This window comes from Lampetra planeri, chromosome 56, assembly GCF_965212315.1.
Source record: "Lampetra planeri chromosome 56, kcLamPlan1.2.h2, whole genome shotgun sequence".
NCBI lineage: Eukaryota > Metazoa > Chordata > Hyperoartia > Petromyzontiformes > Petromyzontidae > Lampetra > Lampetra planeri.
The window spans coordinates 3,394,603-3,418,251 of record NC_136162.1 but is presented as its reverse complement, the minus strand read 5'-3'; the positions used below and the strand labels follow the sequence as shown (position 1 = coordinate 3,418,251).

Sequence of the window (23,649 nt, the reverse complement as noted above, 5' to 3'; positions counted from 1 at the left end):
CTTCGCTTAGAATACGGGACGCTGTGGGGTCCGAGGAGACTGCCCTGAGTGAACCTCGAGGGTGAAAATGTCGACAAATATCGTGCAGCGGTGGCGAGTGGCCAATGGTGGAAGAACGATGTCCCTGAGAAAAAGTCAGCCTCAAACCTTGCTGGAGGACGACAGGCCAAACATCCAAACCATGGAGAACTCGTGAAATATGCTCACATGTTTTGATTATCCGAGAAATTATTTTCAATTATAATAATACCTTATTTTATAATACATATATTGTACGGATAAATCAACGACACGTCTCGGACCAGTTTGTCCCCGTGTTGGAATGGCAGCTTATTTCCATTGGTTAATGTAATTTAAGTTACATTTTAAACAGTCTATCTTATATTTGGAAATGCATTTTGAACCAAATAACTACTAAACTAACTTGGCCCTCATGAGCCTGTCCCCCAAAAAGGTTTAATGCCCGGTACATTGAAACCATGATCTCGGTCAGATCACTCATCTGGCGGTCTCAATCATGGAGCCGTGTCAATCATGGAGCGGCCTCTCTCCGTACGGTGGCAGTGGTGAGCTCGGTGGGATGAGTGGTGGCCTACACAGGGCCCACCGCTCATCGAAGCATGCACAAAATGGAGGTGGGTGGTTGGGGGTGGGGGAGGGGGTGGGGGAGGGGTGGGGGGGGGTGTTTATGGGAGGTCATTCGGCTGACCACTCTGATTCTCCACCGTCCTACCTCCCTGCCCCACCCGGTCTTCAGTGCAGTTACAGCAGCCCGGGTCACCTTTACACACGGCCGTGGCGACGGCAATCGGCGGGACGCACGGCCAAGCGGAGAGACGGGGGTCACAGGGGTTAGCCGCACAGCAGCAGCAGCGAGAGAGGGTCACGGGAGGTCACCGTGTAACGAGGAGCGGGGTGACCCGCACGGCAGCAGAGGCAGCAGTTAACCGCACAACCAGCCGAGAGGGTAACGGGCTGTTACCACGGACCATCACGAGTTAACCACACACAAGCGTAGAGGTAACGGAGGGTAACCTTAGGGCTGTCAAGAGTTAAACACACACCATTGTGGAGGTGACAGAGGGTTACCACACCTCAACAGGGGTGACCACACACCGGCAAAGAGGTAAAGGGAGGTCACTGCACACCGATGTTAGGGGCACAGAGGGTTAACAGCACAGAGAGGGTCGATAGGGAACGGCACTCACAGCAGCATGAGATCTTGAAGCTCAATCACAGGCTGAACCCTTGGGTGGAAGTCTTCCATTTTGTTTGTCCATATTTTTGTACAAATCAGAATCTTTATTTATACTGGAGGAATCCGATGAACTACTAAGCTCTTTTTCACAGATGTCCAGTGTAAATCAACAGGATGTCATCATCATCATCATCAGCCGTGATCTCTCCACTGCTGGATGAAGGCGTCCACATGGAATCGACATTTTGAAACAAATCAAATAGCTCCTGCACACGAGCCGAGCTGAGAAGAGGACGTACAAAGTGCCGTAGGTTCTCGTGAGAAATACGCGCCGTGACTTTGAACTCCAAACTAGACACAGGATCTGCAAGGGCACCCTCAGGGCAAGGGATTTTGCCAACAGACGGTGGAGGGTGGGAGGGAGGCAAGGCACAGAGAGGTCCGTGGTCCGAGGGAGGACCCACGGCCCTCACAAAGCAACACACGCATCACAACCAGGGCAGCCCAGCCGCTCAGCCCCCAGAATGCAGTTCCACCGTCTAACATTTAATGCACAACCAGTTTACGCATAAATTCCCACACCTCCCGATTAGCACGGGTGGCTACATACGGTGCGAAAGAAGTTATACTATCCACAATGTTTTATTTTACAAGGTAGGGCCCAATGAGCTAAATAGCTTTTTTTCAGAGGCGACATGGCCATAAATTACAGCTCAATGAAGTGGCCTATGTGGGAATTGATAGCTGCCAAATACTGTAAAAAGTCCAACATACGTACATATAGAGTCCAAACCTGAGATCCCAGCGCTCTGACACAGCCATTAATAAATAATTACAATAAAACACATTACAACTGATTACTAATCTACAACTCGCATCGTAACAACTGCCTGATTACTAATCTAGTAGATACTTACAATAACCCACCCCCTCCGCCTCAAATCGTTGCACCTGATGAGTTGATGAGTTGATGAGTTAATGATGACGTCACCCTGCTGCTGCTCTATTTAAGACCGGGAGCCAGAGCAGAGCCTCACCATTCTGGCGAAATGCCCGATGATGCTGGATGCAATTACCAGCGAAACATCGTACTCAAAAATTGTAAATGTTGTGGTTTCACGCTTCAACACACTGGTGGGCTAAAGCAGTGAACTGTTTTGTCTTTTGTCAACCTGACACTTTTTTGCTGATTGGCCGTGTCGGGTGGCGGAGGGTTACGACACATTTATAAATAACGCGATCTAAACCCAAAAACGTTGATTATGAATAATATTGGTCGCGAAAGCCTGCTACGTGTTAAACTGATTATGGGCTTGCAGACTGGCACAGCCACGAGGTCTAAGAACTGCATTGTGGGAAGGTTCTTCGGCTGCCCCCGGCTCAAAAAGGGGGGCCGTCGCGAGACGAGGGCGAGTCACGCCGACGCTGCGAAGCAAAGCGGTCGCGTGGACACCCCGCGGAGGCGCGGCATCGAATCGACGGAGGCGTAAACCTGGGGGAGTAAACCTGGGGGAGAAGGTTACATCGATCGCGCGGAGGGGCGCCACGACAAGAGGCACCAGAATTGGGGATGAAAATGCATCCCGTGCCGGTGTTCATGGACCGCCGATACAATTGGGTAAAATGTGTGATGGGGAAATCAACGTGTATATATATACTAGCAGAAGTACCCGGCGTTGCCCGGGTGAAAAATATATTTGTTAATAACCTTACATATATACACAGATGGCCTGCTGCCCCTGCCCTCCCCCCCCCAGCCACGATCTCCTCGGCCGCTGTGCAGTAATATCTACGGCCTATAGTGGTAGCATCTAGCAAATGTATAGTAGTAATCACTGCACGCATCGGGGTGGGGGGGACATCACGCAGTGAAGAATTTACCTGAGCGTTTAGTGTATTTTTAAAGCATTTTTAACGCAAAATAAAATGTTCCCCTCACTACCAACTATTAGTCTTTTATCAACGTGACACTTCTTTACTGATTGGCCATGTCGGGTGGTGGAGGGTTACAACACATTAATAAATAAGGCGATCTAAACCCAATAACGTTGTTTATGAATAATGGTCGCGAAAGCCTATGTGTTACAAATTGACTCACTTTACTTAATAACCAGGCTGCAGTCTACATTATAGACTGCCAGTACACCCACCCAGCTTAATAACCAGGCTACAGTCTACATTATAGACTGCCAGTACGCTCACCCAGCTTAATGACTATTTGTACAGTCAACATTTAAAGAATAGATTCTTGGCGCGTCGGGTTTAAAAGTAATTACACAGTTGTTTTTTCATTGGTATGTAATGTTTGAAAGTTTTCAGAAGATTTGAAATGTATTTTCCCCCCGGGCAACGCTGGGTATATCGAGTTTATACCACAAAGTCGTCGCTTGACACGGGTGGGGTGTCGAGGCCTAGTACCGTGCAGAGCCTCCGGCCTCGCCTAGATTGCCCACCCGGCTGAGGCTGGGTACTGGGGCCGTTACCCCCCCCCCCCCCCGCGCTACAATAATACTGTCTAATCGCTATAATTTTATTATCTACCGACCCTATAATAGTAATTGCACACATTGGGGTGGGGGGGGAGTGAAGAGGACGTGAAACTTTGATGACGCGTGTTAATGCGTGCGCATATTTTTAACGGGAATTAAAAATGGCGTCCACCCCGCAGCGAATGCGTCGCTACCCGTTGCCAGGGGCAACCGCCGTGGAAAACCAAACGGACCAATCGTGTCTCGCAAATCCCTCACATTTCGTCCAATGAAACTGCGTATGGTCCGGCGACACACAGGCAGACAGACAGACACACACACAGACAGACAGACAGACAGATTTGCGATTTTATATATATAGATATATCCGGTATATATTAAGAGTGGCGTTTACCTCTCCATGGGATTTTGCCGTGAAAAAGTACTCATGCTGCTAGATTTGAAAACGTCCAACTGAAATTAAGCGTCGTAGTATTTGCAGCCGTGTCTGATAATAATAATTTACGTGTATTTGCCTCAAGGCGCCTCCTACTAATGTCTCAAGGCGCCTTGTAAGAATAAGGATAGGCCAAGAGAGAAGGAGAGATAAATAGAATGTGGAGCTGTGATGGTATATGTTGCTGTTCGATGGTGTGCTGTAATTGTATGATGCTACCTTTGATGGTGTCTGTCTGCGATATCTGTAACTGTGTGAGAGCATATGTAGCTTTTTGATGGTATCTGTAGTAGTAATGGTATTTCTAGCTATTTCGTGGTATAGTGTAGTAGTGTGATGGTATCTGCACCTGTGTTTTGAATAGCTGCGATGTATGTGTAGCTTTTTGATGGGAGCCGTAGTGGAAATGGTGTTTACAGCTGTGTGATAACATCGATACCTGTGCTTTAAGTCATGTAGATGTGTCACGTAATGTGTAGCTGCCATGGTATCCAGAGCTGTCTAACCATGCTACAGAAAAACCCTAACACAGCCGCGCAAGTCGCACAATAGAAATGATTACAATCCACCACTGGGAGAGCCACAGAATTACTGAACCTTCCTCATCGCTCAAACACGGCGTACTTGCTCATTGCCACAATTGTGAGAGAAAAACAAATCAATCGTTCCCATTCAGAGACAAACATTTCCTCTGTGCACAGGAGGAGACACAAACCGGTTCGTGAGTGTACGCGCATACAAAACTACGCTGTAGCACAGTTATCACGCTTGGCTACTACGTACGGTGCGAAATAAGTTCAATGTACGTACATAACAAAGCCGTGGGCACGATGGCCCAAATTCTGACCTGCCTGTCCCTTGTTTCCCTGTGGCCCTTGTGGGCCATCGCGCCCGGGACTCCCAGGGTCCCCACGAGGCCCCACGGCCCCCGGAAAGCCGTCGCCCGGCGGGCCCGGAGACCCGGGCCGACCCGACGTCCCGGGGACACCCTTCATGCCCTCGTCTCCCGGCAGCCCTCGGCCACCGTCGCCCTGCACAACGACAAGCATCATTGCTCGCTCACGGTCTGTGGCAGTGGCACACTCTTAAGTGGCACTGCTGTGGGTGGGCTGGGTGTGAGTGGCACTGCTGTAAGTGGCACTGCTGTGGATGGGCTGGGTGTGAGTGGCACTGCTGTGGGTGGGCTGGGTGTGAGTGGCACTGCTGTAAGTGACACTGCTGTGGGTGGGCTGGGTGTGAGTGGCACTGCTGTAAGTGGGCTGGGTGTGAGTGGCACTGTTGTGGGTGGGCTGGGTGTGAGTGGCTCTGCTGTAAGTGGGCTGGGTGTGAGTGGCACTGCTTTGGGTGGGCTGGGTTTGGGTGGCACTGGTGCTCTACGCACAACCCGGACACCCGTATCAACATCACAAGCTCGCTCACATCGCCCAGCATCAGCACTGGCAGAAGTGCAAGCAGGGGCAGTGGCACCAGGAAGCATGAGAGTGGGGGCCGTGAATGTAGGGGAGTCAGAGGTGATGGAGTGAGAGATAGCGACGGTTGAATGGGCTGCCCCAGGTGAGCAGTGAGAGACGGCGGGGGAGGTACCGGCGGGCCCTTGGGTCCTGGTCGTCCCGGTGTTCCGTCTCGCCCCTTCAGGCCGGGCTGCCCTGGGAATCCGTCCTCTCCCGCGGTTCCCGGCAACCCTTTCTGTCCTTGGGACGCAAACGGCACGGGCGGCCAACGGGCGTCACGAGGGGCTCGGTGGCGAGGGTGGTCTCGCGCCGACCGCGGCAGCGCGGCAACGTCTGCCGATCCCACCGGAGCTAAGGCCCCCGCTGCCCGGATCGCGGCCCCCATCGTGCGGGACGCTCGACCGGACAATGACCTCGACTTCAATCACTTCTAGTGAGAACTGAAGGTGAAAAGCGTTTTATGTCCGCGGCGCGACAAGGAGGCACTCCGCTGCGCATCGGAGATGCTCCGAGCGTGATTTTGCGATTCTTAAATTACTGTTTACTTTTAAAGATTGAGTGTATGTATGTTGAACTACTTTCGCACATTACGTAGCTTATCGGAGGTGCGGGGGAAGGACAACAAACTGAACACAAAAAGCAGTTCTAAAGAAATTCGTTTTAAATTTAGATTTTAAAATGCATAGTTCCAGTTGCTTGCTAATATCGGAAGGAAGAGCATTCCAGACGGCCGCAAAAGTGCATCTGAGCAGATGCAGTAGGTTGCCAAATTTTTTAACCATTTGACCACCCACCGATTTGGAAAGGTGATCGTTTATAAAGCGATGGATTTATATAAAAGTTTTTAAATGGTTTCAATGCATGTTTTTCTTTGTTCCCTCAACAAAAATCATTACGTGTTAGAAGTGTTTAAATATTGTCAGCCGACCGGGAGTGTTGCCAAGTATGTGTGCAGTGGTAGCGGTGCTGTCGCCAAGTTTGATTTATCCATCAAAGAAAGCCTCGCTGAGTTAGTTCCACGAATGGGTGCTCGGTATGCTGGAGGAAACCGGAGAACCTGGCACGAGGGGCCGCCCTGCAACCCTCTGTGCATCACCTTCCGTGACCCCAACGGAAATTGCTAATTGCTGAGATTAATGAAGTGACCGATGGCATGGACGCAGAGAAACCGGAGAACCTGGCACTGGCAGTAACTTTGCCCGACTGTGGCTAAACGAACCAAGCTAACCCCCGCCCTTCCGATTAGCACGGTTGGCTACATATGGTGTGAAAGAAGTTCAACGTACATACGTACATATGTACGTAACTCAAAGCTACACGATCGAGGGTCACAAAAACAGCGCAGACAAACACTGCGGCCGCTTCAGCGGCAAAAACACGTAAGTTGAACGGCAACATCAGCATGCCTCGGCGTCGTACACCTAACGTGTCGTACGCATTTAATAACGAGTTAGGGCCTCCCAAGAGCTTTCAGATCACGAGATGTTACCGGAGAATGGGTAGAGAGCAGAAGGACACGGGCAAAGAAATCCAGAGCAGCAGACCCCATGCACGAGTGGGACCTATGGCTTGCAAGGAGAGGTATTGGACGTTTGGCGCAGTGCACAAATACCTTTGGTTGTTGGAATATAGGGGTCGCCCTTTATCCCTTTCAGCCCTAGGGGTCCAGTTCGTCCAGGCAAGCCCTGCAGGGGAAAAGGAGTCACCACCGAGGCATCGCAGGCGTCGAGCAGGCGGGACAGCCTTATCCAGACCACCAGCTCAAAGGAACTGGATGCGTACACCTCTGGATCGCAAGCCCAGTGTGCTAACCATCACAGCACAACAGCAGCAGCAGCAGCATCCCTGGGGCGCGTACAATGGACGAGAAACCCGAAAGGCTGCACTGGTTGGTTCGTGGCGCTGGGACTATTGAACTCACGCTGGGCCCCGATGCACCCGGCAGCCCTTGGGGCCCAGGGCTCCCTGCGTCTCCCCTGCCGCCATGGAGCCCGGGGCTTCCGGGGTCACCTTGGAGCCCAGGGGGACCGGGCGGGCCCTTCAGCATGCCTGGACCATCCCCATCGCCGCATTCACAATCCCCTGGGTCACCTGCACAAGGCACACGCAGTGAAACACAAATGCAAAGATCCCCCGAATAGCCTTTAACGGCTGTTAATGAGCACCTATGACGGCAGACACAGCACACGCGGGGGTGGGTGGCCAACACCACGCCAGTGCTGATGCTGATACACCACAACAGATTAATAATTTCAGGCTGAGTCAACCTAGGGGAATCTGAGAACCGATTTACATATTCACCATTGTTATCGGTCATGCGGGGGAATTGAACTGGGTTTACCAGGTTCGCAATGCTGTACGCTAACAAACCGCGTTCCTGCTCCGCACACACGCACAAAGATGCCCAGACGCACACACGCACGGAGCACGTATTGCTGCCGAGTAACACTAGCCCCACTGTAAAGTCCCGATGTGGTGAAAGTTTAGTAGGCAGTGAGGATTTGATAGTAAGGTTTGGGTAATTGGTGAGGGCGTGATAAGTGGTTAACAAGGTAGTATGTTTGTTTATACAGGAATTGGCGATCTGTCCGTAAGCCAATTTGTTCCAACTTGACTCCTGTCGATTCCAAACACGTTGTACGGCATGCACACTAAACACGAATGGCTTAACAGTTGTATAATTATTCTTTGGTTCTTTTCGGTTAAGTCACGTCTAAAAATAAAATAATAAATTAAAATAACATATTACGACGTTTCGATTGCAACACAAGCAATCATCATCAGGTATAAAAGAAATAGCAACAAAAATCTAACTAGAAAACTATAGACAGACATACAAGCAGATTTTTGTTGCTATTTCTTTTATACCTGATGATGATTGCTTGTGTTGCAATCGAAACGTCGTAATATGTTATTTTAATTTATTATTTTATTTTTAGACGTGACTTAACCGAAAAGAACCAAAGAATAATTCCTGCAGTCACGAAAGCTCCTAAATTAAGTTGTATAATTTTCCGTAGATGTAAATGCCACCGGTTCTTCATGTTCTGCAGAAGCAGATGCCACTACCGCCATCTATTGCGCGGCGGTTGAACTTACGACTGTCAGTCCGAACAGGCAACCGGACACGCGGACAGGTGTGTTCGTACCTCTTAAAGTTCATAAGTTGAATGTTCGTAAGTCGAGGAGACGCTGTAAGTCTTGACGGTTTGTTACCTGTAAGCCCCTTTATTCCAGGGTGGCCGCCGGGTCCGCTCACGCCAGGGCTGCCGGGTGCACCAATGAGCAGAGTGATGTTCGTGTTATCTCCTGGAACAGATCACAAGCGGCCGGACAGAGTGTGGTAGAACCAGGAGATTTCAGCTCAGCTTGAGACCACAACCACCAAACACCACCACAGCCATCGCAACTTGGGTCATCACTCATCACACATTACCGCGATCGTCATGTATAAAAGAATGACGATAACAAAAAACAGAAACTATTCAGTTTTTCGAAATTGCTAGTTACTCAACATGGACCCTGATGATGCTTGGAAACCCGAATTGAGTTCACAAGAAGTCATACACGTCTTACGAAAGACCTGACACAGAAGATCCCTGGTTTTGGTCTTCCACAATAATTCTGGAGCCACAACCTCAAAACCGCATGCGCACACAAACCATGGCAGCAGATGCGGATACTCGATGCACAAATAGAAAATTAAAAAACTGTCCGGTGGTGCGACTGTGGTGACCGTAAACAGCCAACGGAAGGTAGAACGTGGACTCAATGCCCGATTCACAAACACGGAGGAGGCATCGTCATGGCAGCGATGCACCACTCCGCTACTCCTGATGCAATCGTCCGGCTCGACCACCTCAACGTACAATTAGAGTTGTTGCTCTCCATCAACACCGGCCACACGAAGAAGAAACTCCACTTCCACGGACAAAACCTTTCTTCGGATAACTCAATGATTTCACTTCCTTCTCAATGAAACCCCCGGCGAAGGTGCTGAGCGTGAGAACAATCCCCGCACGCCACGAGCTGCCGTGCGCACCTGGTATGAAGAGGCCGGGCAGGCCCGCCGGGCCAGGCAAACCGGCCTCTCCGGGGAGGCCGTCCCTGCCCGGCAGACCCGGCAATCCGTAGCCGGGCCGGCCAGGGTCACCCTTCTCCCCCGCGTAGCCGGGCGTGCCGAAGATTCCAGGCAACCCCTTCGGGGCTGAAACACAACGAGAGCGGGCAGCAGGCACGGCGGGCTAAAGGGTGCTGGTGATGTGAACTGAGCGAAAATGAGCGAGCTTCACCGATTGGTCCATTGGTGTTTGGCGAACATCGGACTGCTTGCGCGATCAGTTGGCGTGTGGTGTTGGACTGCCCATCTGTTCATCTGTCCATCTGGCGTGTGAAGTTGCACTGTCCATCTGTCCGTTGGTCCGTGTGTGCGCCGTGTTGTCATTGTCTGCACCTGGTGCGTTGTGTTGGTCTGCTGTGTCTGTGTGCTGTGCCATCCTTACTAAGTAAGTGCACCCAAACAGAACTTTCCCCAACAGTCTTTGCAAGGCTATTTACGGGGTATATGGGGCCTGTGGTGTGTTGTTATGATATGTCCATCTTTCAGGTGGGGGTGTTGTAAACTGGCTGTCTTTTGCGTGTGTGTTTGGCCTGCCGTGATGACCGACCTATCCATCTGTCTGTCTCGCAGACTGCCTGACCAGATGGTATGTTGTGACAGTCCGTCTCTCTGTCTGTTTGTTTGGCATGTTCTCATGGCATCCCTGTGCGGTCGGTCTGCTGTGATGCCCCATCTGTATGTCCGTGTGGTTGGTCAGCTGCCGACAGTTTATCCACCTCTCTGTCTCTCTGTCCACCTCTCTGTCTTTCTGTCCGTCCGTGTGGTCGGTGTGCCGTGATGGTCGATTTGTCCGCGTGTTATACGTGGCTGCCATACCTGGGCTAAAGGCTGGGGGACCAGGTAGGCCAGGGTTGCCTGGCGGGCCCCGGAACCCTGCCTCCCCTTGTAGCCCAGTGGGGCCCTTGGGACCCGGTTCTCCCGTCTGGCCTGTAAAGCAAAGCAGCCAAACAGCACTCCCATACCTCACTAATCCAGCACAGCAAAAAGACAACAGAGCCCTGTGTAGGCTGTAACAACACGGACACAGAAACGCATGCACGCACGCACGCACACGACCACTTCACTGCTCCCTAAGCCCTGCCCTGGATGAACATTGGGCATATCGCAGCCCTTACCTGTGTGAATAGAGGACTCCTGCATGCACTGGTCAGTGTGAATTGAGGACCCACCGCTGCTGCTCTGTATGAACAGAGGACCCAACATCGGCATGCTGGAATAGAGGACGCGACAATGATGTGTTCGAATAGAGAGGCCAACGCTGACCTGCTCGTATCGAATCCTGTCCTGTGATGTAGGTCGTGGGCCCAGGAGCGCCTTCAGTCCCTCGGTCCCCCTGTGAGGAACGACCACGAAGCCACGTGAACGAGCTCTTAGTCCCACGTAGAGTCCCCCTGTTCAGTACGATAACCTCCAAGCAACCCTACCTCCGTTCGCGCTCACGTTGCCAAAAAGGTCTGCCATCAGCGCCAACCAAACGTGTTGCTGTAGCTACCCCACGAGGCGACAGTCCGATGATCGTAGCGCCCGACATGTGATGAGTTTGACGTGATGAACAAGACACAAATCCGCGGGTCGAGAATGTAAAATTATGAGCTCTTTCGCGGTTAATGGCAATGAACTGATGGTCCTCTGTGAATGCTGTCGAAAGTGTCCGCGGCAACCACTGTGGTGTGGTACGTGGCGCTGGCGGCTCGTGTTCGTACCTTCACCCCGGGTTTTCCGTCTTTACCCGGGACTCCGGGGACACCGCTGACACCCTTGGGAGACACGAGAGACAGATGAGCGACGAGCGTTGCTGAGAGCGGAGCCGCCGCGACGCCAGCGTTATTCTGAATCTAAAAGCCTCAAGACTTGTAAAAGGTGGACGCCGCTTTTATTTCAAACGTCTCGCATTTCTAAACATTTCTATTCACTCCAAATTACAATAGTATGGACGCATTTGACCTTGGAGCAGCTTGTAGCGTGGCCTGTTTAAACACACTGTATATTTAGTTTTGCCTTTTTCATGACCATTGCTGAGCACAGGCCCAGAGGCCCAAAAGCCCAAAATGTCGAGCGCTATTAGTCTGTTAGTGCGCCGCATTTTAAGGCATTTCCGACTGTTCAAAGTGTTCAACAGGCACGGCACGGACGCATTAAAATTAATGTTCATGTGTTTTAAAGCAATCCTGGCTGTTTAGCAACATAATTTCCTTAACCATGATTGTTGCTGTTCCCCCCCTGTACCCATGAAATCCACCCTGGGATTACAGTGAACTTGTTTCGTAGGCTGACTCCTCACATGAGTCACCCACCTACCCAGTGCGACGAGAGTGACTCAGGGAAATGCTGTGACCGCCAGACTGACTCTCTTGGAGATCTGCTCAATTTTTTTTTTAACAATTTATCTTCTTTTATTCTACCATGTAAGGCCCACTGAGCTATACAGCTCTTTTTCAGAAGCAACCTTGCCACAAATGATATCTCAACGAAGTGGCTTATCGAGTAGAAATGTATAGCAGACAAATACCGCAAACGCGTGTTGTTGAATCTAAATGTGGAGGGGAAAAACCGGAGGACCTAGAGAAAAACCCGTGCAACCGCTGGGGTAGAGAGACACGCAGACTCCAAATATACAGCAGCAGGTGTCAGGGTCAGTGTCGAACCCACGAGCTCCTCCATACCAGGCGATCTAGTTAACATCTCTCCACCGTGGTGCCCAATCATGCTCCATTATCAAAGAGGGCATTGCCTTTTTTACAACATTGTGCCCTTCCCAGTCCCTCCTCTGGATACAGGACTGCATCTGAACGGGGAGGAGGCTGTCATGGAAGATGATGGCAAGTGCATTTTATTCGGATGAGTTTTTTTTTAACATGGAGAGGGAAGATGATCCTACCCTTTGGCCAGGTAAGCCAGGAGGTCCATCGAGACCATTATCTCCCTGTGAAACACACGCACACACACACGTGAATGTGACAAGCATCATACTGCATGTTGTTCTTGGATCTTCCGGTAAAGTCACGTAGAAGGGAAATAATAAAATAATGAAAAGAAAACATAATAAAATAAAATTCTCACGACGTTTCGCCCACAACGCAAGCAGCCGTCCTCAGGTGAAGAACAGGTCTGTCGGAAAGACAGCGTCCGAATGACAGCCCTATTCTTCACCTGAGGACGGCTGCTTGCGTTGTGGCCGAAACGTCGTGAGATTTATTTTTATTATTTTATTATTTCCCTTCTACGTGACTTTACCGAAAGAACCAAGAAGATTAATCAGTGCAGTCACGAAAGCTTTAAATCGAAATTTATACTGCATGTTATGCCGTTCATATGTTTACACCCTTTTCCACTGGCAGATCCAAGCCAAGCCAGCGCCCGGTCATTGAGGGTATGCATGCAGGTGAATGTGCATTAGTGCGGCAGATGTGAATATACAGCTGAGTGTGGCTAAGAGCCGGTGAGCATGGCTGAGTGTGGGTGAGCGTTGGTGAGTGCTGGTGACTGGCTGAGTGCGGGTGAGTGTTGGGGAGTGCAGCTGAGTGTGGCTGAGTACGGGTGACTGGCTGAGTGCGGGTGAGTCTGCAGCAGTGAGGCATGTGGGCAAAGTCTCTGCTGCACTCACCCTAGACCCCGGCAGCGCCGTGATTCCCTTCTCTCCCTTCCCACCGGCAGCACTCTGAGGACCCTGTTGCAACGAGATGACATCCCAGCTTAGTGATTACAGGCGGCAAACAATCCTGATGTGCATAATCACATACATGCCTTTATTTATCCAGCAAAGCCGGAGAGTTGGAACCTACTTTGTGTGCAAGCTCTAGAAAACTTTCACTCGCTTTCCCAGACATCTCACTTTCAAGCAGACTTGCTCACTTGGCTTGCAAACTCATTCACTCACAAATTCACGCGCTGTCGTAACTCACGCAGTGTCCTACTCACTGGGCATGGCAATAACCAGGTGCGGTGGTTCACGCACGCGATCCAGAACTCTAGAGGCACGGGGTTGGTGGCTCGCATAGATAATTAGCGAAACCCGTTGAGCTGAAATTGCCAGCGCAGCAAACGGTTTGTCCAACGTTTCAACTGCTGCACATGTATCCTGGAAACATATATGTTTCCCGGAAACATATATGCGCCCTGGAATGATGTATGCATCCCGGAAACGTATATTTCGACCGCTAATGGGCTACTCACGTCAGGACCAGGTTCTCCGATCTTTCCAGGTAAGCCCTGGGCTCCCGCCTCTCCCTGTTGGGAAACAAAATGGGAGCAGTGATGATGATGTTCATGACGATGGTGCGGGTGGCAGGGAGGGTGAGACGGAGAGAGACATACAGCAGACAGTAGACACAGGCGGGGCTAGGTTGTGAGGCGCCAAGGCAACAGTCAATTCCAAATCGCGGCCTCACTGTCCCATCGAGATCACCGCTCCATGCAAATAACACAACACCGTCTTCTCCGTCACACACAGCTCCCTCCTTCATCCACGGCTCTCTCATCTCTATCCTCAGCTTTCTCTCTCTTCATCCACAGCTCTCTCCTCCCGTCAATCCTGCAACTGTGCCTCCTTATCTCCAGCCACCAATCCCCTTCCTTCATACCGCGACGTTACTCCTGGCCAACTGGGTGCAGGGACTGTGTCGGGGGGTAGGGGATGCCGATGTCGTGGGGACCGTTATGGGAGGACCGTTACAAAAAGCAACGCGATGGCTTCAGCAGGAATGGGAATCTTTATTTGGGTCGCTCGTCGCACATAGTTGGAGCGGCCACCCCGAGGCTGGTTTGGCTGTCTCTGCGCGGCACGAGGTGAATAACAGTACCGGCCCTGCCCGCTAGGGGGCGACATTGCTATTGACTTTCCCAATGAAGGGGTCACGACCTTTGGGGTGTTGTTGTGAGCAGGTGCAGGAATCAACGTCTACCGCCCACGTTTCGTGTTGGCCACCGATCGGTGTAAGGTGGCTTGTCCAACGCCTGCATGCAGCAAAGCGAACGCCTGTCTCTCGGTCTGCACCACGCCGTCAAGCACATGCTCCTTCTTACTGTAATGTAGTAACTCGGCGGGAGACGACTTCACGGGTAACACACTCTTTATTTTATCAAACTCGTTCACAGGTGACTAACACCTACTTTGTATCTCGGGTGGCAAACACCCACTTAGTATCTCGGGTGACAAACACCCACTTAGTATCTCGGGTGACAAACACCCACTTAGCTACTTGGCGACTAACGCCCACTGAGCTACCCGGATGACCAACATCCACTTAGTATCTCGGGTGACAAACACCCACTTAGCTACTCGGCGACTAACGCCACTGAGCTACTCGGATGACCAACATCCACTTAGCTACTCGGCGACTAACGCCACTGAGCTACTCGGGACACTCCCTGCCCGGGGTATCCGTCTCGACTGTGGGTCCCCAGCCCGACCCACGGGGGCGTCGGACCCCGGGTCCCACAGCCTCGCCTCCGAGCCACACAGGGCCCCGGTCCCCACAAGGACGGCGGGACTAGGGGTCTCGGGGCACTAGGTCTTCAGCTCCGTCTTCGGGTCTTCAACTGGGTAACTCTCCCCGAGTGCTCTCGCGCGTCCCCCTTTATACCCCACCTGCGGACGTCGCTGCGAGCACCCACTTATTCGACCAATCGCTGGGCGCTGGCTACGATCCTGTTTTCCCACATCTCATCGTGCCTCACCACCCACGCCGCGCCGCCCCGTCATCTGTCACTCCCGGCGCGCGCGTCCACACCACGCCCTCAACGCGTGCCCAACCCCGCACCCCGCGCCGCCCCGTGATCCATCACTGTCACAGTCGGCGCACGTCAACACCACCACTACATTACCTCCAACGGAGGGGGCGGGGCAATGGGGGTCTTGTTTTAAGTGCCCATCAGGACACGCTGCGCGCACATCTGCATTTTATTCCTTCGATTGGCGAGCGAGCGACCGCGGGTGGAAAGCATTCAAGCTAGCTGGCTTTATTTGTGCGGCTTCTCACAGCTCCGGCGTGCGCTCGCTCAGCCTCCTCACCTGCTCGCCCTTGAAGCCCTTGAGCAGGTAGCTGGGCCGGCTCCCCTTCAGCGGGACGGTGAAGCGTCCAGGGGGCCCGGGGGGACCGACGTCTCCCTACGCAGGGGGAAGGGGGGATGAGGAATTGCTCGCGCAATCCGGGGGGGTGCTTGCTTCGAAGTGGGTGACATACTCGTGCCAGCTCAAACATTCTGATGGCCCAAACAATAAAAATAATTAAACAATTCCCTGTCGCATCCATTGGGGTACCACGGTGGCGAGATGTTAACTACCTTCGCCTGGTATACAGGAGGTCGTGGGTTCGATTCCGACCCTGACGATGGCTGTATACTTGGAGTTTTCTCCGGGTCTTCCGTTTTTTCCCTCCACATTTAGAATCAACATGACGCGTTTAGAGTATTTGGCTGCTGTGCATTTGCACGTGATAAGCCACTTGGTTGAGCTGTCATTTGTGGCCAGGTCGCTTCTGAAAATGAACCTTAGGGCTCAGTGGGCCTTACCTGGTAATATTAAAAAATATTTTTACGAAGTTATTTCTCTCCTCCGTGGTCGACAAGTGACGGCGCTTTCCTTATACTGCAACATTCTACCACGAAGCGAAAACTCAAACGCATTCGTCAATAGTTTAGTTGGAGCGGCCACCCCGAGGGTGGTTTGGCCGTCTCTGCGCGGCACGAGGTGAATCACAGTACCGGCCCTGCCCGCTAGGGAGCGACATTGTTATTGACTTTCCCAATGAAGGGGTCACTTCCTTTGGGGAGTTGTTGTGAGCAGGTCTACCGCCCACGTTTCGTGTTGGCCACCGATGGGTGTAAGGCAGAGGTCCGCAACCGGGTACCCGATACCCGTACCCTACCCGATACCCGGCTACCCGTACCCGGCCAGGTACGGGTACGGGTACCCGTTTGCGACCCTGGTGCGGCCGACCCCTGGGCCCCGAGGATTATTGTGAATGACCCCTCGTGCGCACGTGCACCGTCTTTTCCAGATGTCGATGCTGGGCGGTCGAGGTATCGCAGGAGTCAAGCCTGGCGGTGGCTCTTGCACAAATGCACGCCAAGAAGAGCGGCGAGCAAATGTGTCCTCTGTTGTCCCCCGAGAGGTGTCGAAGGCAAATGAAATGAATATAAATCGAATCGTGCGAGCTGCAATATGGCGACAACTCTGTGAAGAGTGGCGGATCCGGGTTGGGGGAGGGGGGTGATGGGTGGTGATGGCTACCCCATTGAGATCCTGAGAATTAGTATCTTATTGACATTCACCAGACAAAAAAAAAACCACACCATGATTTAATGTTGGGCTCGATTTAAAAAAGCTTGAATTTTCGGGACCAGCCCCTTGCGCCCATCTCCCTGGCAAGTTTCTCAATGCGCCTTGTCTGCCTGCGACCAGTGGTAACGCTTCATATATAAGCTACTAACGCCACTCCTTGAGAGTTTAATTCCGCGGCACAATTGAACGTCGTACGCGGAGCCCCTCTCTCTAGGCCGGTGGTGCCGCCATGTCCTCGCCCTCTCCTTACCTTCTCTCCCGTCATGCCGCGCAGCTCAACGCCACGGTTCCCCTGGAAGAATAACACATGGGAGGGGGGGGGTAGAAAAAAAACGGCGGGCCGTTAGTTTTACGCCACCATCGCTGCTCACAAGAAACAATGTTGGGGGAGGGCGGCTGGCACTGGCGGTGGTGTGGAGGGGGGGGTCGCGCGTCGCGTCTGGTGCGGTACCTTCTCGCCCGGAAGCCCCGGTGGCCCCGGTGAGCCCTGCCGCGTTTGGGGAACACGGGGGAACCAAAGTCAACGAGCGGCAACGGAAACCTGAGAGCCCACTCCGAGGTTCAGCGATTACACCCGAGCGCCATTCACAATTCACACACGTCTGTTCATGCGTCGACCCGTAGTTAATGTACGTTAAAGTGAAAGTCGTTTAACTTATGAAACGCTGATAATTATTTTTTTACCCTTTTATCTGGCAACAAAACGGACACTTTTTTCTTACAAGGAGTCATGTTTGCATTGACCACAATACCTGCGGTCGGAATGCAAACAAAAAACACAACTCTGATAATCAGAGGTGGGACAAAGTCATTGTTATGCAAGTCCAAGTCGAGTCGCAAGTCATCAAATTCATGACTCGAGTCTGACTCGAGTCCAAGTCACATGACTCGAGTCCACATCTCAGAGGTGGGACAAAGTCATTGTTATGCAAGTCCAAGTCGAGTCGCAAGTCATCAAATTCATGACTCGAGTCTGACTCGAGTCCAAGTCACATGACTCGAGTCCACACCTCTGCTGATAATGTATGCACTGTCCTTGAAATTGATTGGTCCACACCCGAGACAGCTTTTCTTAGAGCCCAGTCTCACATGGTGTTGGACCAGATGACCCCAAAAGGCGCACAACTCAAAGACAATGCACCATCAGAGTATGAGAGCTCGGGGTAAGCATTTACACCATTGGAACCTCCTTTGCCAGTAGCATCATTTTGCTACTGGCAAAGGAGGTTCCAATGGTGTTGTGAAACGCTGCTCCACGAGCCAATGCTTGATGGAGCTCCGTGAAGGTGAGTTTGCGGTGGCATTTAGCAAGGCAGCTCGCTCGATACTCACGGGAAATCCAGTAGGGCCTCTCGGTCCTATCTGACCTGGAAAACCCGGAATGGATGATCCCTGCAAGTATCAAACAAACAAACAAACGAACGATAACACGGCCACTTGGATGTCCCGCATGGTGTAGGGGAAGGCCTGGTACACCAGGCTCGATCCAGCAGTGGAATGGCAAAATGGATGTACACGCACGTTAAATATCCACCAACATCATCATCATCATTGTCAACCTTCTACTCCGATTGGCACGGTTGGCTACGTACGGTGCGAAAGAAGTTTAGCATACATACGTCCATATTCTAGAGCTGAAGCTTTCGTGACTGCAGGAATCTATACTCTTTGGTTCTTTCGGTAAAGTCACGTAGGTATAAAATGAAATAAATAACGACGTTTCGGGCGCAACACAAGCGTCCGTCATCAGATGGGAAAGCTTCACAATCAATGCTTGGCAAGGGTATCCATACAACCATTAATGTATGAACTAATTAATGCGTTATGGCTGTTATCGGAAGGTTGGAGGTGATGAGAGTCAGGCACAGATTGGTCTGCACGTGGGGGTTGTGGTGCTCACCGGGAGGCCGTTCGAACCTTGCTTCCCACGTATGCCCTGCACACAGAGACGCCACGTTACACAGTTCCCACGTGTTACACACGTACCACACGTTACACACGTACCACACGTTACACGGGCACCGCACGTTACACACGTGCCACACGTTATGCACGTGACGTAACTGCACAGGTCCAGGCTCTCGGCTTTCTCTTTCATCCCACATATGGCTGACTCCATCTCCCCTTCCAATGTCTTCTATGGCATCCACGCCTGCACTGAAGCCCTCCTTCTCCTCACCCACAACGCCTTCCTTGGCTGTCTCTGCGTCGCTTAATTCGCATCTTTCCACGACGCTGGACATGCGGTCGCATTAAACCATTGCGTGAATGCGACTCTCGTTGGCAGACCGGGGGCTCCAGTCTGCGAGGGTGCGAACTCCGCCCCAGGTTTGCCAGTGCCATACGCAGGCGAATTGATGACGAAATCGGAATGTGATGGCGATATTTGAGATCGTACCCGGGCGCTGGGCACTCAGCGGATCAGATCACTCTCCGAACCAGTCGGTGACTCTCCTGACATGCCGCTAACTTACCTGACTAGACAGGAACTGCCTATGCCCAAGCCAGAGACTCACCTTCATGCCCTTGAGCGAAGGAGGAGGCGTTACTGGGTCTCCCTTCTGGCCTTTTGGTCCCACAATTCCCTACAGGATGGCAGAACAGCATTAGTTACGTGAAATAACCTAACACATCAAGGCAACACGACGACAATTCCAAGTAATAAATAACGGGACACAATACATCCTCGCAGCCTTTTTGCTGGCCATCGAACAAAAATGGTGACCTCATCGCACACTTTCGGGTGCGCTTCTGTGACCGTCTGGAACACTCTTCCTTCCAATATGAGGAAGCCACTGGGAGCTGTGCACTTTTAAATCATCCAGATTGAAAACTCGTTTCTTTTCAACTGCTTTTTGTCTTTAGTTTGTTGTCCTTCCCCCGCACCTCCGATTAGCACGGTTGGCTACGCATGGTGCGAAAGAAGTTCAACATACACACAATCTAAACTGAGGATATTTTTAAAATAAATCGTTCGATGGAGTTTACAGCTTTTAAGGCTACAGAAAATAAATTAAAATTCACTTCGAATGAGTAATAGGGGTTACGATTCAGTGTTGCAGGTAGACAGCTAGTATAAGTATTAGAGGTTAGAGCTAGTGTCAAATTAGCCCTGGAAGTTCTGTAAATTTTACTCAAATGAAAAAAAACTAAATGCCGACATTTATTGGGGGGTGTTGATAATAATCAATGAGAATGGCACAAATAATATTTGTGGCAATTAATATTTGTGCCATTCTCATTGCGCAAGGCTCTGACGAAGGCGCTACGTCTCACACGACGTTTATATTCCGCAGTAGTTTCACAGTAGGGACGATGACGAATGTGTTCTCCCAGTTGAGTCAATTTGCTGATAATTTTTTTGTTAAATTGGCAGGTTGCCGGCACGCATGGCCCAACTCTTTTTCAAACTTCACGGGATCGTCGACGTCCACTGTAAGGCAGTCAGCGCGTATTTACGATTAATACAGCAGGGCGGCAATGGAGATCGAACCACGAATCTCTTGCGGGAAGCAGCAAATGCGCTACCACTCGACCACAATACTGCCTCGGTGACACGGCAGATGGACTGAGCTACGGATAAAAATAAAAAGAGTTTCATTGCACGTGGGGTCGCCGTGGTGTTAACTACCTCGCCTGGTATACAGTAGGTCATGGGTTCGATCCCAAGCTCTGATGCCTGTATATTTGGAGTTTGCGTGTCTCTCTCCCCATTGGCGAATGGATTTTTCTAAGGGTCCTCCGGTTTTCCCCTCCACATTTAAAATCAACGTGCGTTTAGAGCCACTTTCTTGAGCTATCATTTGTGGCCAGGTCGCTTCGGAAAAAGAACTACATCGCTCAGTTGGGGGCATTACCTGGTAAAATAAAAAAAGGATCTTTCTGGGCTCATTTTTCCCAGCGGCGGTGGCATTTGTATTCCGGCATGATGATATCACTGGTCAACACACTTTTTCTGGCATAAGGTATTGCAACGGTTTTAAGGTAATTTTGGGGTGCTGATTCCAAATCTGGCATCAGTTTTTGTCTATCACATCAGGTTTTCGAGATATCAAATATTGCATTTTCAAAAAAAACTGCAGAAGAAAAATATGAAAACGATATTATAAACACACCATCCTAAAAATGCAGCGCTATATTTTAACACTAAAGCAGTCACTGACTCGCAACAACTTACAATCATAAGTGACAGAGTTAATTTCGGGTAAAATCAATGAAAATGGGGTATGCCGATAGCATAAAAATGAGATGTGATAGAGCAAATCTGAGATCAGATTTGGAATCAGCACCCTGAAATCAGTCTAAAACAGCTGCAAAAGTCCAGGCCAGAATTTTTTTTTTTGATTGACCAGTGTATTTCTTCGCCACCCTGATTTGACTTGAGCAGCAAGACCGGAGTGCAAAAACTTTTTGGGGTGGTGGAACAAATTGAAAAGACACGTGGGGGTGGTGGGGGGTGGTGGGGGGTGGTGGGGGGGTGTAGACTTGCCGCTTGGCCAGGTGTCCCATGTGAGCCACTCTGGCCTGGGAGGCCTGAGTCCCCTCGCGTGCCGTTACAGCCGTCGGCCCCTGGGTGGCCCCGCGAGCCCGGCTGCCCCGGGTGACCCTGCACACGCAGAGCGGGCGGCCGCGTTAAAGGGCCGCTCTCGCTGTGGCCTCCTCCAACAGATGTTCAAGTTCAAGTTCATGTATTAGGTACAGCCCTGTGAGCCATTCGGCTCCTGAATCGGGTGCAACCGCAACAAACAAAAAAACATGAACAAAAAACATCTTAAAGTGAATATGTGACTAAGAGCAAACAGAAAATCCAAGAAAAGACAGCAAAATATTGCAGAAAAACATCACCGTACACCAACGCTGTGTGCAAAAATCCCATTGGGATGCAAGTCAAACAACCAACAACAACCACAAGACAACTTAGATTAAGGCCATCAGTCTAACTCTGTACTACAACAAACAAACATGGCTAAACCAATAAACTTTTCGAAATCACCAAAATAAAGCCATGAAAGCAATGAAACAGTGATCATAGGAACTGTGATGTGGGCACATACAGAAAACACCACACACAGCACACACAGCACACACACACACGCCATGCACACCATACGCTAAACCCTTCGTGTATACAATGCACAGTATGCATGCGCACTCCGCGCACAACACAATGAGCGCAGATGCGTACAACACACCCCACGTACAACATGCAGAAGGGCATATGCTAACTCACCACACATGGTGCAACACACACACAAGTCACTCCGCTCACACCGCTCCACAGCGCAAGCCCCACCATGGATACCTGCACCTTGAGCACCGCCCTCTCACGATTAGTGAACGGTCAAGGCAGGCGTGTGGAGAAAGAGTTCCAGACTGTAAGAACAACAGTAGAGAAGGAGTGACCTCCCATTGAAAGGAAGATGATTTTCTGATCGCGGGAGCAAATGTAAAGATCGGATCTGATTCAGATGCAGTCATCCAAACGTGAAGTTGACAGTCTCAAGCCTGCAGTGGAACGGTGGGATGGAGCTACAAACATTCCTCTACTTACGAACGAGTTAGGTTCCAGACATCTGTTCGTTATTTTATTTGTTCGTAAGTCCAAATTTACTCCTGTCAATTCCAAACATGCTGTACGGCATGTAACCTAAACACAGTGGAATGGCTTTAAAAGTTGTATCATCTCCTGTAGATGCCGCTGGTTCTTCACGTTCTGCAGACGTAGATGCCAGCACTGCCATCTAGTGCTCGGCGGTTGAACTTACGGCTCTCGGTCCGAATAGGCAACTGGACATACGGACAGGTTTGTGCGTATCTCTGAAAGTTCGTAAATCGAATGTTCATAAGTAGAGGAGTCCCTGTAGATGTGTGTGTGCGCGGCACTGTGTGCAGTGTGCCGATGAGGGTGCTGGTGATGCGACGGCTCTTACAGGGGTCCCGTGAATTCCAGGAAACCCAGGTACTCCAATAGGGCCCTGCAAATCACACACACAGACAGACACACACACAGACACACGCACAGACACACGCACAGACACACACACAGACACACACACACACAGACACACACACAGACACACACACAGACACACACACAGACACACACACAGACATCAGCACAGGGATGGGTGCAGGGTCAGACGGACGGAAGGGGCCTTAGGGGTGTGGCCAGGTGACAGCGGTAGATTGAGCGGTTCGCAATTGTAAGGTTGTGAGTTCAAATCCGAGTTGGGGGGTTATTAATTATTCTCCATAATCATTCAAACAAGTAGCACTTTGTGAGTGAGTGAGTCAGCAGTGATTGTCCGATGGATCGACTCGTCCCTGCGATAGAAATGTGGAGTCTCTACCGTTGGCTCGGGGTTGTAATCAGGCGGTGAACACCGCTTCAATGCTCACTGAGCAAGAAATAGCTTTGACAATAAATCGCATCGAATTGACTCACGGGGTCTCCGTCCCCTTCTGCCAGGCCGGGCGACCCTGCGTCCCCTTTGAGGCCCTTGGGCCCAGGAATCCCCTCGGGCCCCGGCGTGCCAAGAAATCCCTTGGGTCCCTGAGGGCCCAGCATGCCGGGCTGCCCCTGCAAGACACACACAAACACACGGTGGCACACCAAAACGAATTCCATCAAGTGTTAACAGCATGAGACGGGACTCACCCCAATATCATCAAA

The 23,649-nt window shown here is 51.1% G+C and overlaps 1 protein-coding gene across 1 annotated transcript in view; it reads right to left on the bottom strand.

The window, feature by feature from the left end:
* Positions 1 to 23,649, bottom strand: part of LOC144735603 (uncharacterized) — a 136,612-nt gene that overhangs the window by 28,677 nt on the left and 84,286 nt on the right. Inside the window, exons 4-24 of the mRNA XM_078618027.1 lie at positions 23,422 to 23,556; positions 22,907 to 22,951; positions 21,466 to 21,582; positions 19,493 to 19,561; positions 18,877 to 18,912; positions 18,309 to 18,368; positions 17,428 to 17,463; positions 17,227 to 17,268; positions 15,705 to 15,800; positions 13,868 to 13,921; positions 13,299 to 13,361; positions 12,573 to 12,617; positions 11,398 to 11,451; positions 10,958 to 11,027; positions 10,511 to 10,621; positions 9,617 to 9,781; positions 8,791 to 8,883; positions 7,496 to 7,665; positions 7,187 to 7,259; positions 5,708 to 5,814; positions 4,971 to 5,154 (exon numbers count right to left, since the gene is read on the bottom strand). Of these exons, the coding sequence (XP_078474153.1) occupies positions 4,971 to 5,154; positions 5,708 to 5,814; positions 7,187 to 7,259; positions 7,496 to 7,665; positions 8,791 to 8,883; positions 9,617 to 9,781; positions 10,511 to 10,621; positions 10,958 to 11,027; positions 11,398 to 11,451; positions 12,573 to 12,617; positions 13,299 to 13,361; positions 13,868 to 13,921; positions 15,705 to 15,800; positions 17,227 to 17,268; positions 17,428 to 17,463; positions 18,309 to 18,368; positions 18,877 to 18,912; positions 19,493 to 19,561; positions 21,466 to 21,582; positions 22,907 to 22,951; positions 23,422 to 23,556 (1,825 nt within the window). The remainder of the gene's footprint in view (positions 1 to 4,970; positions 5,155 to 5,707; positions 5,815 to 7,186; positions 7,260 to 7,495; positions 7,666 to 8,790; positions 8,884 to 9,616; positions 9,782 to 10,510; positions 10,622 to 10,957; positions 11,028 to 11,397; positions 11,452 to 12,572; positions 12,618 to 13,298; positions 13,362 to 13,867; positions 13,922 to 15,704; positions 15,801 to 17,226; positions 17,269 to 17,427; positions 17,464 to 18,308; positions 18,369 to 18,876; positions 18,913 to 19,492; positions 19,562 to 21,465; positions 21,583 to 22,906; positions 22,952 to 23,421; positions 23,557 to 23,649) is intronic.